This window comes from Chenopodium album, chromosome 21, assembly GCF_948465745.1.
Source record: "Chenopodium album chromosome 21, dcCheAlbu1.1, whole genome shotgun sequence".
Taxonomy (NCBI): Eukaryota; Viridiplantae; Streptophyta; class Magnoliopsida; order Caryophyllales; family Amaranthaceae; genus Chenopodium; species Chenopodium album.
In genome coordinates this window covers 11080279-11101038 of record NC_137854.1, presented here as the reverse complement: position 1 = coordinate 11101038, position 20760 = coordinate 11080279, and the positions used below count along the sequence as shown (strand labels likewise).

At 33.3% G+C, this 20760-nt stretch overlaps 2 protein-coding genes and 1 pseudogene across 2 annotated transcripts; all 3 read left to right on the top strand.

Moving 5' to 3' along the window:
• Positions 1 to 2001: 2001 nt before the first annotated feature.
• On the top strand, positions 2002 to 3279 carry LOC145600357 (F-box/kelch-repeat protein At3g23880-like). The gene has a single exon (XM_081656263.1). It carries the CDS (start codon positions 2002 to 2004, stop codon positions 3277 to 3279), a length of 1278 nt encoding a protein of 425 aa, XP_081512389.1.
• A 3967-nt stretch (positions 3280 to 7246) lies between these two features.
• Positions 7247 to 8774, top strand: LOC145600356 (receptor-like protein kinase FERONIA pseudogene; annotated as a pseudogene).
• A 4723-nt stretch (positions 8775 to 13497) lies between these two features.
• On the top strand, positions 13498 to 20696 carry LOC145601330 (uncharacterized). Its single transcript, XM_081657330.1, has 13 exons — positions 13498 to 13639; positions 14338 to 14670; positions 15156 to 15284; positions 16509 to 16601; positions 16715 to 16794; positions 17407 to 17520; positions 18176 to 18249; positions 18966 to 19042; positions 19392 to 19475; positions 19554 to 19646; positions 19730 to 19837; positions 19935 to 20009; positions 20161 to 20696. Exons 2-13 carry the CDS (start codon positions 14344 to 14346, stop codon positions 20566 to 20568), a joined length of 1662 nt encoding a protein of 553 aa, XP_081513456.1. The 5' UTR covers positions 13498 to 13639; positions 14338 to 14343; the 3' UTR covers positions 20569 to 20696.
• The last annotated feature ends 64 nt before the right edge of the window (positions 20697 to 20760 follow it).

Genomic DNA, 20760 nt, shown 5'->3' with positions numbered 1-20760 from the left:
TAGAGCGCCACGTAGGATTTTTATTTTTAAAAAAATTGTTAGAGCGCCACATAGGATAAATATTTTTAAAACGCTACAATAGGATTATGCCACCTAATAAAAAATTAGTTAACGTGCCACGTAGGATTATAAATTATAGTTTATCCAATAAATAATTCAAGTGCCACATAAGCAACCAATGAGATTTTAATGGTTACATTAATTTAATACGAAATACTATCTTTTGAGATTAGAAATTTTATCTAATATTTTAAAACAAATACAGAGAAAATGATATATTACGTACAAGTAATCTAATATATACATATATATAGGGGAGTTTTTTCCCGAGATTTTAGAGCGCCGCGTAGGATTTTTATTTTAAAAAAATTATTAGAGCGCCACATAGGATTAATATATATAATAAAACGCTATAATAGGATATTATCTTTTGAGATTAGGAATTTTAAAATAAATACGGAGAAAATGATATATTACGTACAACTAATAAAATAACAAATGTAATCACATAAATATGAAAAATATTTTTTAAAAAAAAAATAGATCGACCCGTACATCGCACGGGCTTCATCTAGTATTGTTATATTAATTAATGTTTTGAAATTCATCTTGATGTAAACATATTTATTTTTCATAATTTTAACTTATACAATTATATAAATATGTAGTGTATTCATTGATAAATTTAGGGCCTGTTCATATTTATTGAACTGAGTTGAACTGAACTGATTGAAGCTGAATTGAACTGAACTGATTGGAGCTGAACTGAAATGAAAATTTTATAAGTGAAGAAAATTAGGAGCTAAATCTAATCTAATATATATAAATAAAGTAGGCATTTTTCGGGAGCATTCGGCGCGCCACATAAGAAAAGGTATTATTTTAACCAATAAAATTTTAGATTAATAATTTATTTTAGAATTAAACAATTTACTCGCCACCTAAGCAAAAGTAACGAATAAAATTTAAGAATTTTGCCACCTAGGTAAAAATAACGAATAGTGAACAATTAAAATTCAAATTATTTTAAAAACTAATAATTATCTGTTTTTACATATATGGATGTAAATCTTTGATCGTAAATATCTTTAATCTCTCCCTAGCAAATATTATAAAAAATAGATATAAATAATGTACTCATCGAAACGAATAAAACTAAATCTCATATCACTATGTTTTTCCTTATATATAGAGAGAAATTTAGAAGATCTCCCTAATTTTTTTAAATGTTAAAAGATTTTAGATGAGACTAACATTTTGAAACAGAACGGGTATAAAAAAAAAACGCATTTGCGAAGGACTTACTTTAACCAATAAATAAAATGATTTGTCATTTATTTTTTATTAAATTGTTACCTAAGCAAAATTAAAGAATAAGGTTTGGGATTTTAAATTCAAGCGCCACGTAAAATAAATAAACTTACGAAAGATAACATTAGTGTTAAAATTTTTTAAAAAAATTATCTTATGATACTAGGAATTTTATTCAAATATCTAATTAATGATTTTCATACAAAAAAAATCTTAAATTAATAAAAAAGATTTACTAGAACCGTGTATCGCACGGGCTTATATCTAATAAATGAACTAATTTTAAGCTGAAGTGAACAGACCCTTAATATGTTAGTCAATGCATGCACTGCATTTTGAAATTTTGAAATAGAAGAGTATGAAAAAGGCCCGGGTATGAAAAATATTGGATAACACCGCAAACGTGTTCCTTAATTGGGCTATTGGCAGTTGGGCTTTAATGTTCCATGGGATAATCTCCCTCCAAAATAATTATTAAAGCCCAACTGCCAATAGCAGTGATTATTTAATTTTGTAAACTGCCTAATTTAACTACTTAGCTTAGACATCAAGCCACCAAAGTTTCGTTACAACAGTGCTATGTATATAACACGCCTTTTATTGTTATACATTAATACATACAATAAACCCTGTACCATAAAATCTCTATCAAACTGCTCCACTTTCTCTAAAATTACCCATTAAAACTTAATGGAGAATAATTCCGCTTTTTTACCAGAAGATTTAGAGATTGAAATTCTGTTAAGATTACCCGTTAAATCATTGCTCCGATTTCTTAGTGCTTGCAAGAGATGGCGAGCTCTTATTCAATCTCCGTCCTTCACCACGCATTATGATCATCTTTCCAACTCTCGCGATAAGAAAATAGTTTTGTTTGGAAAGTATCCGATTTCCAAACCTCAGGTTTTCAAACACCAAACTAATGAAATCATTGAGGATTTGGAATTCCCTTCTTTGTTGGCGTACAACAAGAATTTTGAAAAACCTAAATTTCGTGAGGATATTGAGAAATTTCGTGAGGATATTCAAATACTCGGACCAATTAATGGTATTTATTTGATATACAATAAACCGATAAAATCACAAGGGTCATGGGACCTAATTCTTTGGAACCCGGCTACTCGAGCCAGCAAGAAAATTGTGTCACCTTTGCACCTTGATCAATTTTTCCAATATACGTGGTGGAGTACACAACTATTATTAGGTTTACATGTCGGGTTTGGATATGATGAAAGTACTAAAGATTACAAGGTAGTTGCCATTAGTTTTTGGGACTTGGTATATGGTTGGTATAATCCAGGAAAGTATTGTCATGTTAAGGTTTATAATAACGCAACTAATTCATGGTCAAATAATAGTTGTTACGAATTTGGCCTAACCTACCGTAACAGAGAAGTTAGGTTACCGTACATAAATTCCGACCCTAATCTTAGTAATTGCTTCGTAATTGGTAAGTGTCACTGGTCATGTGGAATAAGATGCATTAATGAAGAATACGGTAGTGACATAATGAAGTATGGTTTCCTTGTTTTCGACATGGCTAATGAGACTTTTGGTATGATGATTGGACCTAATCATATGAGTATTGAGTATGTTAGTCTCGAGGATAACCGTAACCTAAATCGGAGTGTTTGGGGGCTTAGGGATACGATTGTCGTGGTTGCGACTTTTGAAAGGGAGGAGAAGGTTAAGGTATGGATAATGAAGGAGTATGGTGTTGAGGAGTCATGGAATATCTTATGTTCGATTCCGGTCGGTTCAAATAAGGGCTTGTTTGACGTGGTTGGGATTTATAATGAAGAACGAATTGTATTATGTGATAATGATGAACGAAAATTGATCTCATATGGCTTTGATGACAACGATGATGAAGTTATTGAGCATGATGTTCAGAATAAACTTCCTCACATCAAATACGGAAGTATAGGAATGTTTAACTATGTAGAAAACTTTGCAAGGATACATTGATCGCCAATAACAGTCTTAGTACTTAATTATAAATTTATTGTCCTAGTTTTTTTTTTAGGGAATTTATTGTCCTGCTAGCTTAGAGTAGCTATTATATGACGAATTAAATATGTTAGTTACCTTTCGCTTTTCTAGGAGGATGCCCTAGTTTCTCATAGTGAGAAACAAATAATATTTTTGTAAATAAACCAAAAGCTTTATTCAATTGTGAAGCCCACAATAATTAAAAAGTTGTTGATTTACTTACGAAACTACCCCCATGAAAAACAAATTTCGTTTCTCAAAATGAAAAACAGATAATTTCCCCTTTTCTAGTCCATTATTCTTTATTTGTTTGTATTTACTGAATACCTGATTTTATTAAGGAATTGCTACATATATCTTAAGCATATTATTATCGAGATAAGCATAACATAAACCGGAGTGTTTGGGTGCTTAGGGTTACTATTATTGTTGTTGCAACTTCTGCTAGCTAGCTTAGGAAAGAAAAGGTTGAGGTATGCATAACGAAGGAGTACGGAGTTGAGGATTCTTGGAACATCCTATGCTCGATCGATTCCGGTCGATTCAAACAAGGCTATATTTGGTGTGGCCGGGAATTTTAATGAAGAACGAATTTAATTTTGTATGTGATAACAAAAGACGATTGATCTCGAATGGCTTTGAAGACGACGAAGATGAAGTGTTATTGAGCATGATTTTCAAATTAATTCTCCTTACAGCAGCTATAACACTATAGGAGTGTCTGACTACGCGGAAAACATTGTAAGCTTGCGCCCACCAAAGTCAATTGATCACCAACCTAACAACATTAATTCTTACTCCGTAATTAGTACTTCAATATATTTGTTTTCGCTAGTAGCTATTATTTGTCAATTTAAACTAATTCGTACGAGTACTTGTTATCTTTTGATTTTCTAGTCCATAATTCTTATTTGGTTTGTATAATTGTATTACAGATCATAATTCTTATTTATCTTAAGGTGTATATAATACCAGTATATCACAGTTATATATAGGGTTATATATCACCTTTAAAAACTTTTGAAGAATTCATTACTAGCAATTTGCTACATGTTAAGAATTTTTAGCTATATAAAATTTTGTGTTAAAATAGGTCAATTCTTTTTTATTTTAAGTAATTATATTGTATAAAATTAGTGAATTATTTTTGTTAAGTTTTTTTTCTTTAATAGATCGAATTTAATTCAGAAAAAAATATTAAAAAAATAAAGCTAAGGACACACCAAAAAATGACACGTGTCATTGATGGTGTGTCTTTTAGTATATAAATATAAAAAATATAGGTTATTGATTGATGATTCAATTTTTAGAGTTTCATTTATATTTATTTTAATAAATTCTAACAAGCTAAGATTGACATAAACAAATACAGCTATATACTCTTTTATTATCATTTTTTTTCGGTTTTCCCTATTGTTTATCAATCGTCTCCAACCCCTCTTATTAGCTTATAACACCCTATTATATGGAAAATTCAAGTTTATCAATTTGATAAACAAAATTTGTTTATCAAATGGCACAATTGTATATAAATCAACAACTTTTTATTAAATCTGGGTCCCACTTTTGTTGATACATTTACGAAAATGCCATGATGACTGTGCATTTATATTGTTTTATTAACCATTTTGCCATTTGATAAACAAATTTTGTTTATCAAATTGATTAACTGGAACTTCCTCCTGTTATATTGAGCAAAAAATCTCTTATCTTTTCAATATTGCTCTGCCCCTAGAAATAAAATTACTACCTTCATGACTACTTGTATGATTGATTAACAATGTTTTGAGTTCTCCTTTGTTATTTTGATGCTACATTATATTAACAATATACTTCGTATAACTTATCAACTTATGTATATGTACGTAAGTGGTGTAATATTTACATTTGGACCAATCAAACTAAAATAAAAATAGCACGAAAATGAAATGAAACGCGTTAGGCTATTCATGCATTGCATGAAACACGGTTTATCTTAAAGGTTTGGTAAAAGTGATGAAAGTATATATCAAAGAATCTATCAATCATTTTGGCACACATAATGTTTCAATGAAAGGGATATAAAAAATTAAAGTTTTTGGAAAATCTTACTTGAAAGTCGGTGTACGTGTATGACATGAAATAGTTGCTACCAGAAAGACATGTAAAAGTCCATATCAACAGTATACGTAACATCTTCGACATTTTTAAGGGGAAAATTAGTCAAACAGGTGAAAAATTACCCTCAATTTTTTTTCTCTCGTTAATCAACCATTTTATATATACAAGTCAACTCTTACTCCCATGCATATGCAAAAGGTGAAGCTCGAACTTGAAATCTCAAAGTCACAAGATCTTTTTTATTTCCATCAACTTTATCGAGCATGCGTATATATTCTCAATGGGCTAGTGACGATTATTACAATTATAATCCGTACATGTATAATATGATCCCTATTTCAAGCTAAAGTAGGGGGTTTGGTTTACTTAGCTTGCCCATACGCCAAAGTCGATCACTCGATCGATCCTCTTTATTTTACGTACACCCGGCCTTAATGAGAATTAAACCAAATATACTGCCTAGCCCATGACGCATGAAATGGCGAATTTAAGACATCCATATTGATTGTACTAGTCTCTCTAATCGATCACTTTCACACTAAGAATAAATTAAGTAGTACCCTAGTATTTCTTATTAGTTTCTTGATAAACTAGTAAGTAGAGTAACCTTAAACAATAAATAGGGGATAATAAATACAGCTGATATAGAAGACCAGTATTTTATTAATTTATGCAATGTATGTATGTGATAGAGATTAGAGAATATATGTAAAGATATTATTGTTATAAGTTAGGATATATTTTGTGAATATTGAATAAATTTTATAGATTGAGTATATTATGCTCAAAGATTTTAAAAGTTTGATCCAAAATATTATCAAAATATTATTATGGGGCAAAAAATTAGGGGCAAAGAAGAAATTATTTATTGTACGTTCAAAGGAGGAATTTGGCATGGTTGAGGAAACAAAAATTAGTGATAAGAGTAATATACTAGTATGATCATAGAAATAAAAAATAAAATTGTTTCTCCTTTCGTCTTTATATATAGTAATACTTGATTGATAATATACTACACTCCGTAATTACAAGTAGAAAAAAGTAAAACAGTGAGATTTGTATTATCGGATCATTGGATATTTAGTGATTAACAAAATTAAATAAGAGTATAAATTAAATTACCATTGATTAATGAACGTATGTAATAATTGGTTATTTAATCTATTTACTTTATCCAAAAATAGAAGTCCAAAACCATACACATATAGTATTTCTTAGCTATTTATGAGGTTAACTTTTTTTTAAAAAAAAAAAAATTAAAAAAAAAAACGAAGGCTTATTTAAAAACTCGTTACTTTAGGTTAAGACGATATATACTTGTACGAGTATAGATAATAAGGTTTAAGATAATATATATTCCACAAAGGTAGTAAGGGCACAAAGAATTTCAAGAGTGAGATCTATTTTGTCATACAATAATGTGACATTAATTGTCTATTAAATTTGATTTGATATTTTTGTGATTAATGTCGTATAAATTTTAATTACATATAAAATATTCTAATGGAGAAACTTCTACCTTAAATTCCACGTGCACCGGCCTTATCTTACGTGTTGAAAAATGAATATGCAAATACTACATTAAACAGTAATACTATACTTCTTTCATGCTTTGACAAGCTAATCAATAATTACATAAGAATTACCAAATAAATAATCAAATGATTGACAGGCTAACCATTATCAAGCTAGCAACTGGCATATATATATTTTCATATCAAGGTAAACACTTCAACTACGCAATTCAATGTACGAAAATAATATAAAATGGGTCCAAATGATATAAATCTTAGGCCTAAACTAAAACTAACTACTTCTACCAACTTCCAAACCCAAAAAAAAAATGATGAACATATTTCCTATAATTATATACTTAACCTCATTAATCAACATAGTTCTAGCAGCAGATTACATCCCTAAGGATCATATCCTTGTAAATTGTGGCACTTTCGACCCGAAAACAATCGATTCCGATGGCCGAATATGGAGCTCCGACAAGGGCTCTAAGTATTTGGTATCATCCAAAGGCACATTTAGAGCTAGCGCTAGGAGTCAAGCACCCGATGTTGGTAGGGTACCTTACATGTCCGCTAGGGTGATGTACTCTAATGCTACGTACAACTTCCCCGTTTCGCCCGGTCGTGTTTTTCTCCGGCTTTACTTCTACCCCAACGTGTATTCCCGGTCGAATGCGGCCAATGCCGTGTTCTCCGTCACGGTTGGACCGTACGCCTTGCTTAGGAACTTTAATGTGTATCAAGCTACACAAAAGCTTGACGTTCATTACTTGGTCAAAGAGTATTATGTCAATGTTGATAGTGGAATTTTGACCGTGACGTTTTCGCCCTCGTATAATACGTTTGCTTTTGTGAATGGTGTTGAGGTTGTGTCTTTGCCTAGCGTCTATGATAATGAAGATGGAGACAATATTATCGGCGCGAGTAGCCCTTTTCAGATTGAAAATTCTACTACTCTTGAGAGTTTGTATCGGCTTAATGTGGGCGGAAACTACATCCCGCCCACTGAAGATGAGCTTTTCAGGTGAGTCAAACAAGACATTGAAATATTCAATTTTTTTTAGAAAGTTTTACTCACTTGAATTTTCTTTTTAATTGGAAGCTCCCAAAATCTTTATTCCAAATAAATTATGTTTTTTTGGCTAAATACTCCTTGTAATTTTATCTTTCATTTCCAAAAAAAATAAAATAAATTACGAGTTACTTATCACATACAATAATCAAGAATCAATGATGTTATAATATTTGTCTCAGTTTTATTTAATAAAATATATGTTGATGAGCATAAATTTTTTTTAAGAGATCTAACTTGATAATCTTTTTTTTGGTAGGTCATGGTATGATGACTCGCCTTATCAGTCCAGCTACATGTTAGGTGTTGCTGAAATTGCCGATCCGGGACTAAACATAACATATCGAAAGTCCTTGCCCTCCTATACCGCCCCGGTGGATGTCTACTCCACGGCAAGGTATATGACACCGGACAGCTTCCGCAACCTCGAATTCAACCTAACATGGCTGCTCCCCATTGATACTAGGTTTGCTTATTTGGTGAGGCTACATTTTTGTCCAATTCTCTCAAACATTGACAAAGTCAACCAAATGGTGTTCAACATCTACATTAATCAAATAACCGCATTTTCAGCCGTTGATGTTATTGCGTTGACAAATAGCAGTGGAGCTCCTTATATTATGGATTTTGTGGTGATTATGCCCATTACTAAAGATCCTAAACAAGATTTGCGGGTTGAATTAAACCCGAGTACCAAATATAGACCACAATATTATAATGCATTTTTAAATGGGTTGGAGATTTTTAAGATCAATAATACTGATGGTAGTCTAACAATTTAGATCCAATAATTACATGTATATTTAATAATGCCGTTATTTTAGCTTCAACCATTATCATGCACGTCTAATTGTTACTACTCCGTGATTAGTGGATTTCTTCTTTAATTGTACTGTAATTTTTTTTTTTTGAAGGATAATTGTACTACACTTAATGATATCGTGAGTATATGATAGATATTTTTTTTTTTTTTTGAGGAAAAGTATATGATAGATATGAGACATCGAGTTTTGACTAGAATACTAATATACTATAATGCATTATTTTAGAAAAGAATACTACAATGCATTTTTGAATACTTCGTATATGTTAGAAGCATATATATATATGTTAGAAGCATATATATATATAGTTTAAATAAGGACATTTTGTGAGAAACTACCTAATAAAGCCTAAATTTTGTGAGAAATTACCTAATAAAAAAAATGTTGTAAGAAACTACCTAATAAAAGATAAAATGTTGTAATATACTACCTTTGACCGAAATTCCACCGTTGACTTAATTTTAGGATGTTGATCCACCTTAGAACACCCCCAAAACCACCTTTAGGGTTGGTTTTCAAGGTGGTAACGTTATTTTCGGGGTGGTTGGAGGATATTTTGAGTTGGTGAGGGTAGATTAGTGCTTCGGGATGGTGGTTTTGGGGTTGGAAGGTGCTTTAGATGTGGTGGAGACGATTTCGAGCAAGTTGTCTTAGTTTTGGGAATGAAAGCGGTGGTTTTGGAGTGTTTTGAGGTCGATCAACGGTGAAAATTCGGTATAGATAGTATTTTACAACATTTTACCTTTTCTTAGGTAGTTTTTGCCATCATTTTACCTTTATTAGGTAGTTTATTACAACATTTTTTTTAATAGGTAGTTTCTCGCAAAATATTGGTTTTATTAGGTAGTTTTTGACAAAAAGCCTCATTATTGATAGAGAATATATTACGAATAAAATTAAATTATTTAAGAAAATTTGTATAGACTTGGCTCACAATTATTCAATTTCTCTTCCGTTTTATAACAACTAGTGTGTAGTCCGGGCGTTGCACCGTTTGCTATTTTAATTAAACCTTGTGATTATCAATTATTTACATTTATTTTCATACTTATAACATAGTTCATGATTGACTTAAATAGTTAAGTAACTATTTTTCCTATAAAAGGTTGGGTGTTCATTTGAGATCTAGTTTAATTTGTTTTAATGATCGAGTATCTTATTAATTATCATCATCATGGTCATCATTATTGATAGATTATATATAACTAATATTTGGAAAAAAATACAGAGTAATAATACAATTCACTGTCCGTTGCAAATGAATATTCTCATTTAGAATCTTATGACTATTAAATAAGAGGAAATCTTATAAATTTCTCTCTCTCTATATATATATATATAAGAACCAGGCCAACATAATCATATGAGATCTAGTTTTGTTCGTCTTGATTAATACATTATTAATATCTAATTTTTATAATTATATTTTTACTAATCTATATCTGTCAATACTACTACACTAAAGTAATCACAGTGATTATCACCTTATACACATGTATTGATCCTGGAAAGCCTTTTGTTGCTTGGTTTGCCGATACAATCTCCGACCTCCGGAATTGGGATGGGTTGGTTTCTTTTGTTTCCTTCTGTTGGGCTGTTTGGATTGGGCGTAATCACATGATCGATTTTTAGACAAGCAGTTTTATCCTCGGGATTGATTTTTCATTTGGCCCAAGACTGGGTCTCAAGGAGCGTCTCAGTACGGGATTTTAGTTCCAATTTTCATTGTACTAGGAGACCTTCTTTTTGCGCCTCGGTTGCTATTGACTCTTGCTACTTGCAAAGTTCTCCATCCTCGAATTTTGATGTTTGTCTTCTTGTAGATGGGGGGTGGAGTTCTCATGATAATCATGTTGGTACGGATGAGTTTTTATGGAGGTGTATTCGGATTCTGTGTTAAGTGGTTGTTCTAGAGCTTGTCTTTCTTCTTTTGCTCTTCAATCTAAGTTACAGGCTTGCTTATGGGCTCTGCGAGCCGCTGATCACCGAGCCTTTCATAGTTTGCTGATCTATACTGACTACTTCACTCCTTTTGATTTTCTCCGTCATAATCGGGATCGAAAGGGGATATTTTGTGTTTATGGTTACTTCAAGATATTCGGGCTGCTTCTCCGTCTGCGTGATTCGTAAGGTTCCTAGGCAGTGGATTGCTCCAACTCACTGGTTGGTTTTTCAAGCTCGCATAGACTTTTACTTTATTGGTCTTTTTAGGTTTTAAGTTTGTTTAGTTCTTTTTCTTAGTTCTTCTTGTCCAAAAAAAAAAAACCCTCAATCAATCAATAACATAATACTAAAACATACACCAGAAATGATGCGTTTCACTTCCTGGTTTTGTTTTTTTCCTTTTAAAACTCCCCTTTCTCTTTTTAACAACAAAACTTTTATTTTGAAATATTATATAATATCTTTATAATAATTATATATCTTTTTATTTAGTGTTCTATTTACTTAAAATAGTTACAAGAGATTTTGAGACCTTTTCATTAAGGGAGAATATATATATATTTTTTTGACAAGAAGAAAAGGATCTCATTAATGAAAGATAGTCAAACGGCACTTACAAACAATTCCGAGTAAATCTAAAATTCCAATACAAATACAATTCATCGTAGAACTAGTTACATCGCAAATTCGATCAACGATCGCCTTTATAAAAATCTTTATCCGAAGCAATACAATCTGTGAGTTAGCACTAATTTAGCTTGAGATCCATATATGAATAGTTGTTTGGGTGAAAAAACTCATATGGCCTTCTAGACACTTTTGGAGATTGTGAAACCCTAAATCTTCAATTTTTGACAGACGAACAAACAATAAATTAAACCTAATAGACTAAACTCCATCATAAAAATGTGATCCTTTATTGAAAGCAATTAAAAAGTTTTTTGGGGCTTACCACCGGTAAAAACACCAATGGGAGCCCCTACAAAAATTTACAATTGAGACCAGAAGAAAAAAGATGGAAGAGAAAGAGAGAGAAGGAGAAGATTGAAGGAAAACCGTCAAAAAAGTAGAGAAAATCTAAGCAATGGAGGCTAGAAAAACTCTCCCAAGGGAGAAACTTTAGAGGGAACCAAAAAACCCTCCCAATGAAAAAACCTAGAAAAAATTCCAAATTATTATTTTTAATTAAGGGAGAATATAAGCTATACTTTAGAAGGTTGAAATATGGTGGATAGTATAAAATAACGTAGTCAAAAATAAAATATTGGGGTTCAATGGAAAAAAAAAACATTGATGTCCATGGGGTTGATTTGAAACTTTTATGAAATAATAATAATTGAGTTAGTTTTCTATTAAATATTTCTTAAATAATGTTACCAAGCTTTAACTTTTTTTTCCCTTCAAAAAAAAAATATACACTATTACTAAAACAAGATAGGCTTACATCAATTGTTTTTGCCCGTAACGGCTGCATACGTAACGGCCGTATACGTAACGCCCGCTGCCCATTACGGATAGGCAGTTTTTGCCCGTTACGGATGGCCGTTTTTCCACTAGTGTGTGAAACTATCATTAAAAAAAAATTTACGCTAACACAATATATGATGTCAACTTTAACATCTACATTGTATATTAGTTGGCCCTGTTCTCTTACGTTGAAATTCAATTCAGTTCAGTTCAGTTCAGTTCACCTCAGTTCAACTCCTAATTTCCTTCTCTTATAAAATATTCAGTTCAGCTAAGTTCAGTCAATGAGAACATGCCCTAATATTAGGCCATCAGAAGTAAGCTACTATGGGGAAAAAAATTATTACTCGTACTAATCTATTCCCTCCGTCCCCGAAAGAACGACCCATTTGGGTTGATTACGCGGGTATTAAGAAAATTAATAAAAAGAAGTAAAAGTATATTGAAAATATAAATTTACATGGGGTTTATAAAAAAATAGAGAGAGAAAGTAATAAAATTACATGGAAAATCAAATTTTTATAACGGGAAGCTAATTTTGCACAAATATTGTTGCATATTGGTGGGTGTTTTGTTTTAATACAAATGGGTCATTTTTTCGGGACTAAAATTAGACCAAATGGGTCGTTGTTTGAGGGACGCAGGGAGCAGTTAATAAACCTAACGCTAAGACCAGTAGGGGTGTACAAAAGCTGGCCCGGACCTGAAAACCGACCTGAACCGAACCTGTTGGGACCGGACCTGATCCGGACCTGTAGATTCAGGTCCGGTCCTTGAAATTCAAGGATTCCGGGTTTCAGGTCTGATCCGGGTAAAACCCGAAAATTTCAGGTCCGGACCTAAAACCGGTAAAACTACTTTTTTTATTTAATAGGTCCATAAACAGGTCCAAACAGGTCCATAACAGGTCCAATCAGGTCTAAACAGGTCCATAACAGGTCTATAACAGGTCTAAACAGGTCAAAACAGTCCAAACAGGTCAACACTTTCATATTATTTAAAAAAAAATCAAAAAAAATAATAAGCAGGTCTATTCAGGTCCAAACCCGGACCGGAGCTGATTTTTCAGGTCTGGACCGGAACCGGACCTGTTGATTCAGGTCCGGACTCCGGTCCTTAAAAATCAAGGATTCAGGTCCCGGTCCATTCAGGTCCGGGTCAGGTCCGGTCCGGTTTTGGACCGGTGTACAGCCCTAAAGACCAGTAGTGAAAAGTCCTGCGCAAGAAGAAGAAAAAGACCACTTTACCCCTTACGACCCTAAAACACAAATCAAATCTTTATCTTCAACGGCAACGCTGCCGCTGTGTCCTTAGTCCTTACGCTTCCTTCTTTGGTTTACGCTGCACCTCTTTCTCTCCTCCATTGAAGCAACTTCTGAGCTTTCTCTCTTTCCATTGAAACAAGTTTTGAGGTAAGTTTTATCTCAAGAGTCGAATATCAGTTTCACTATCTTACTATCTAGGTTATAGTTTCACACTATCTTTGATTTATACTCGAATTAGGGTTCTTCTAAGGTGAACTATTGAACTACTTATTATAATTAAGCAATCATCAAAGATTTTAACGAGCAATTTTGTTGCTAGAATTTTTCAGTATGTTATTTTAGTTTGTTTAAAATTGCCGATTTATTTTAATTTAATTTAGAATTGCTTGTTGTTGAACTTAGTATGTTCAATGTGGATTGTGTAATTATTATTGACTATTGAATTTAGACTTATTATTCATTACTGTGCTTGATCTTTGCTTACATTATTATGTGTTTTCACTCAAAAAAATTATACTAATCGGAAGACAGAAACAAAAGCTTATACTACCTCCGTTACAGCTTATGTGTAACGATTTGACATAAAGTAGAGAGGGAAAATGTCTGATCGTTGCACATAAGCTGAAACGGAGGTAGTAATTTTTTTCCATAGGAGGTGGAGGGAAATTACAAAAATTCATACTCTACGATTTTGGGTGTCATCATATGGTTTTATGTGAATTATAGGGATGAATTTATCAGTTTTTTTAATTTTGGAATTCTATTTAACTATTCGAAAGTAAAAACATTCTCCCGAATTTATACGATTGGAGGCTAGTGAGTGACAAAATCTATGTTTGAAACAGTGAAACATGTTAGAGGATGTCGTAGAGTTTAAGGAACAAGAAAGAATGGTGGCAAAGCTCAATGATGAACCGAGCAGGGAAGCGGAGGTAGAAGTAGAAGGGGAAGAAGAGGAGGAGGGTTGGTCTTCAGATTCTGATATTGGGGAGGCTTTGGATTGGTTGGATTTGAAGGACATCGATGAGGGTGGTTATGAAGGCGGATCAATTACCCTTAATGCTCGACGGCCTAATGCTCATGGAGGGGCATTGTCTAGGCCAAGTTCTTCAACACTTCAGCCTCTCTCGAATCGTACCCAGAAGTTTACTCATCACATCCGTCCTTCTCCTCTAGAGGTATATAATTATCCATGTAGTTGTATCCATAGCTTCATCTTCTTGTATTTTGTTTAATTCATGCTTCTTTAGTTATTATTTTTGAAATTGTTGGTGTACATGCGAGTTCTTTTCTTGATGATATGATTATGATTTATTGAATAACCTGCCAAATGGGCTCTTTCTCAAATGCTTAGTTGTGCTCAAAATTGTGGAGGATTTGATGAGAAGTATTTATTCAAATGTTGTCTATACATTGTAATTTCATTTTCGAAATGGCACTTAAACACCCTATTAATTTGGGTTATCGTTAATCCTACAATTCAACTCTTTTGTTTGTGAATTTCTTTGTGTGTGAGTGTGTGTGTTTGTGTGTGTGTGTGGGGGGGGGGGGGGGGGGGGTGATGGAGAATGGAAAGGGGGATTTATAATTGTGGACTTTTGTGGTCATCCTAAAGTTCATTGCTTCAGAGATGTTTGAGTATTTTGTTTCTTTGTTTTTACAGGAATGGGAGGGCAGGACAAATGTTGGCATGTCCAATTCAGTCACTACTGCAATTCGTGAGAGTGTACGGGGAATGGCTATTGGTAAAACAAAGAACACAGAGAAAGCAGACCGAGCAACTGTTGAGCAGGTGGGTATATTATGGTACTAGTTTTTATTTCTTGAAGCGATTTGTCTAAGTTTACCTCTTTTTGGACTTTTTGGTTAAATTTTTTTAATGTATAAATAGTCCCTTTCCTTCATATTAGATGCTGTATTTTTACGGTGCCAGTGATGTAAATTCTGTTTAACTTGTTATTCATGATGAAGCATCACATGGGTCAAGGGATAGATTTACTACCTCTGATTTAGAGCCTAGAAAAACAGTTGAACTTATATGCTTCATTGATATGTTAGGAAGCTAGGGTTAAACATATTTACATCTAAAGCCTGCAATAAATTTTAAGTAGTTTTATTGTCTGGTTTTGCTGACATTTTAAGGTGGATTCATGGAATGATAAAACAATTAAAATAGTTGACTCATAGGATCAAACCTCCACGCACAATTATTTGGCTATTATCACATGGTGTGTATATTTTTCTGGGAGTACAGCCTCAGTATGACAGGAAATAGAAAATGGTTCATAGGTTATGATGTTATGCTAGATACTTAGATAGTGCTGGTAGTCGGGTACTAGGGATTTTGTTATGAAGTATATTTAATGTTGTATACAATAACAATTCTTAGAGCTTTAAGTTATATCTTTCCATCTGAATGGGCAGCAGGGCCCTTTGCCACCCGGCTTTCAGTAGTTCACTTGCATTAGATATATGTCTACATTACAAGAATTTTTGAGGATGGCCCTGTTGAATCATATAAAGCTGCTACACTAGTTGAAGGATCGTTTCCGCCACATTACACAGCCAAGCAGCCATAACGCCCCCCCCCCCCCCCCCCCCCCCTTTTTTCGTAAAAAAAAAAAAAAGAATTATAAGCCCCTACTATTAATATTGTTGCATTATATTTGAAAAACGCTGTTTTTATGTAACTGCTATCCACAAAAATAAGAACTGCTGCTCTTATAAATATAGAAATTAATGCAAGTCTACAAACAAATCCCCCCATCCCCCCCCCCCCCCCCCCCCCAACCACCCACCCTGCCACCCATCCCCCTTCTCCTAGTGCAACCTTGAAAACATATTAATACCTCTTGATTGATAAGTTGATAACAATAAAGGTGTAGTTTTTCTGTTGTTACTATGAGTGCATTTTCTGATTCTTGTGCTTTGCTGATCTTGTTATTCTGATTTCTTAATGTCTACATCCTACAATAATATTATGTCTACATCCTACAATAATATTATTGTATTCCAGGCTATTGATCCCAGGACTCGGATGGTTCTCTTCAAGATGTTGAATCGTGGGGTTTTTAATGATATAAATGGCTGTATATCAACTGGGAAGGAGGTAAAGTATTTTTATTATCTTAAATGTAGTATATCATCTTTCTCTAAATTTAACCTTTTGTTGTCTGTGTAATGCAACAGTTAATTATATGAATATGCTTTTACTTTTTGCAGGCTAATGTTTACCATGCAACAAAATCTGATGGTGATGAATTAGCTGTTAAAGTTTACAAAACTTCAGTTTTGGTGTTTAAGTAAGTAGAATGATATTTCAACATTTTTCATTAGTGAATGATCTGACATGTGGAATGCTGAGAAATGTCAGCGACTATATGGGGTTTCTAGAAACATTCTTGGCCTCTTGGTTGTAGTCTGTATGTAGATGGTGATGACTTAAATTACATAATATGCATTAGGGACAATTCTTGCCATAAACAGGATACTGTGCATCAGCGACAATTCATATTGAACCAACTACTTGGGTGTATTTAAACAAACACATTTTGAACGAGTATGGAGCTTTTTTTGTTTTTCTTATTACTATCAAAGTTAATTGCATAAAGATGGATAAGTTTTGGGGTAAGAGGGACAAGATTGACAAGAAATAAAGTAGAAGTGAATAGTAAAAAGAAAAATACAAGTATATATTTTAAAGGCATTGCTTTTCATCAAACTCTGCCTCATAAACCTATCATTTTCCTTTTTGAGTTACTAAATCTTGAATAGTTGAATTCTTAATTTATTTATATAGTACTAAAAACTAAAGCAAATTATATGACTGATGATTTTTAAGAAAGTATCGATAACTATCATAAAGAAAGGTTGCTGATTTCAACGCATTGCATTTTCCCCCTTTTCTAAAACAGGGATAGAGATAGATATGTACAAGGTGACTATCGTTTCAGATATGGGTATTGTAAGCACAATCCTCGGAAAATGGTCAAGACATGGGCAGAGAAAGAAATGAGGAATCTTATAAGGTACTTTGTTAATCTTATTTAACTGGTGATAGTCTTCATTATGCTTGTGTGCTTAGTATGATATGATTCTGGCCAAACCATTTTGGTTGATGGTATATGGCTTGATTACAAATTCATAGATCTTCTGGATGGTAAAATATCTGTGTATGTCTGTGGCTATGTGAATCTGTAGGTTCCGTATGCTAGTCAAAGCATTCCATCCAATTTGTTTCTATGTGATCTCCACCAAAATTTTATTTAGAGTCGTAACTTTTTGTCGATGGATGGAGAGTTAAGAAATTGCCAATTTGCTATTTTGCTGACTTCTTAAACAGGCTTGGTCAATATTGTATAGAACTATTGATTGTTGCAACTCATAATTTTTAACACATGGGAAAATTCATAAAGTAATTGAAACCTGATTTGTGGTAATTTTTCATGTAATATATTTATCTTTACTTCACTTGACGTTCACACTTTTCACGCTTATATTTTGATGATAACTTTTAAAACGCATTTTAGAAGCTTCAGACTACTTGCAGAGTAAATTATCTGTCTTGTTTACGCTTTTAGTGATCTGATGCAAGAAAGAGAACAATTGTTGTCTCCTTGTCTTTTTTAATTATCAAAGTTTAGCAAAACAACTTTGATTGAGTGCATAAGTTTATCAATGCAGGCTGAAAGCAGCAGGATTACGCTGTCCTACACCTATTCTTCTGAGACTTCATGTTTTAGTCATGGAATTCATAGGTATTTCACTAAATTTCCCTTTTACTTGTATATTATTATATTTAATTCCAGAGAAATTCTCAGTTTGCTCTCCCTTGGGGCTGATTGTCTTTGCTTCCAAGTATGACTTTTATGAGGCCCAAAAATTGTACTTATTAATCTGTGTATTTATCACATTCTTGAAACATACTGTGACTGTAACCTCCTAGGAATTGTTAAAATTTGCACCTTTTTAAAGGAGAGTGTCTCTTAATCCCATTGTCTTAACACCCCTAAACTACATTTAAAGTGTATGATTGGGTTATGAAGAAAAATCTACTTATTTTCAGCACTATTTCTGCTTTCAAGTGTAGTTTACAGATTATTTTCGTAAGTCTAGGAGTCAGATTAGTGATTTTGTTGGGTAATGTGCAAGGGAGGACGTGCATGGCCCAAAGCAATATCTGGGCTGTGGACCTCATGGTATTAGACCCCTTTTTGTCATGAATGAAGCTCCCTAGAAACATGGTTCTAAACTCTAGGCAATCTAGAGTTTTACAAATGTACTGGAACTCTGGAAGCTCAAATATGGTGCACTTTGGTTTGGGTGTAGAAGAGTTTTTCCTCTCCTGGAGTAAGGCAGTAGGCATATGAAGATCCTTCTCAGGAGGTTTTTCATGTTTGTTGTACCTTGGTTTCAAGGTTAAAACTAAAAAGTCAATAATGCTTACAATGCCTCTGAACCTTTTGCTTTTCAGGCAAGGCAGGTTGGGCAGCACCTCGACTCAAAGATGCATCTTTATCTCTTGACAAGTTGCGAGAAAGTTATGTGGAGGTAAAGCTTGACTCTCTCTTATCTGTCTCCCTCTCCCTCCCTCCCTCCACCCCTCCCTCCCTCCCTTCCTCCATCCCTCCCTCCCTCCACGAAAAGAACAAAAAGCTAATAGAGATCTTTCTAATCCTGTAGTAGTAGTGTACTGTTTAAATTTTGCTTTCTGTTACTGGTCACAGGGGTATATATCTTTTATTATAAAAATTTACAAATATTCCTTGCTCTACTTTTTTCTAGTACAGCATTAACCGCTTACTTTATGGTTTTCTGTTAAATTAATCAACAATTCCCCATCTTTTATATTCATTGAATGTATGACACTTTACTTCTAATTTGCCTGTTCTGTTACAAGATTATTACAGCAATGCGGACACTGTATCAGAAGTGTAAACTGGTACATGGGGATCTCAGCGAGTATAATATACTTTATTATGAGGTATGCTTAGAACATGCTTATCTTTAAATATCTACACCTCTATAAAATAAACTTATATCAAATGTACTTGGATTGCAGGGTCACTTGTATATTATTGATGTCTCGCAATCTGTTGACCTTGATCATCCTCACGCACTAGATTTTTTACGTGAAGATTGTCTTCATGTTTCTGTAAGTAATATAGCTGTGAATCCTTTTTCTTTCTTCTTTCCCCCTTTTTTTTACTCTAAGCGAAACTTTTTGTTGAAATGCAGGATTTCTTTAGGAAAAATGGTGTGGCTGTGATGAATATCCGAGAACTTTTTGATTTCATTGTGGATCCAACCATTGCTGATGAAGCCGTTGATACTTATTTGGAAGAGGTATTGCCATAGACTCTCATTATTTTTATTTTCTAGCCTAATGCATTTTAACTTTTGTTAGCAAACAAACTAAATCAACCTCGCAATATTTTATCAGGCACAACAAAAGATTTTAGCTAGAGGGGATGTGATGTCCGCTGAGGAGCAAATTGCAGACTCTGTATTTGTTCAGGTAACTTTATTTGTTAATTATCATCATATGACGTTTGTTTACCCACAATTTATCCCTTTATACAGGCACGTGCTTATTGCATGAATTTCCTTGGTGTTTGAAATGGATGATCACTTCCTCTTTGTTATTCTCATGTTTGTTTTATTCGCAGTCATTCATCCCGAAAACATTAGAACAAGTCAAAGATGCTGAGGAAGATGCATTTCGGTTAACTAGTGGGAAGGACACAGGTGATATGTACTACAAAACCATCACTGGACTCAAGTCGGCACTTGGTACAACTGCACAGAAAGACCAAAAGAATGAGAATCAAGCAGCTACTCATTTTGATTTGAGTGTCAGCGAATCAGATTCTGAAGATGAAAGCGAAGATGAAGCTGGAAGTTCTGGTGAATTGGAAGGGAAGGAAAGCAAGCTATCCCCGGAAGATATAAAGGCTTCCAGGAAGGAGAACAAGAAGAAAGTTAAAGAGGAAAAGAGAGAAGCTAGGAAGAACAAAACCCCGAAAGCCGTTAAGAAGAGAAAAAAGAAGCTTTCCAAATCTCACAAAACAAGGTAGTTTATTCTAGATACATGAACATAGAGCAAGTTTTGTAGAATTAGTCGCTCCAAAGAAAAAAGAACTAAACCTGAGATGGAATATACCAGTTATTATTATTATTATTAATAATCTTCAATTTTGGTTAACATATTTGAGCTGAAATTTGTGTTTGCTTATTGTATGATTCCGCTGCTATTATGTGATTAAGTA

What these genes read in the sequence shown, in the direction of transcription:
- LOC145600357 (XM_081656263.1), top strand. Translation starts at nt 2,002, where the DNA reads ATGGAGAATAATTCCGCTTTTTTACCAGAAGATTTAGAGATTGAAATT.
- LOC145601330 (XM_081657330.1), top strand. Translation starts at nt 14,344, where the DNA reads ATGTTAGAGGATGTCGTAGAGTTTAAGGAACAAGAAAGAATGGTGGCA. An exon ending in ACCGAGCAACTGTTGAGCAG is followed by an intron (nt 15,285 to 16,508) that starts GTGGGTATATTA and finishes ATTGTATTCCAG; the next exon opens with GCTATTGATCCCAGGACTCG. An exon ending in GTATATCAACTGGGAAGGAG is followed by an intron (nt 16,602 to 16,714) that starts GTAAAGTATTTT and finishes TACTTTTTGCAG; the next exon opens with GCTAATGTTTACCATGCAAC.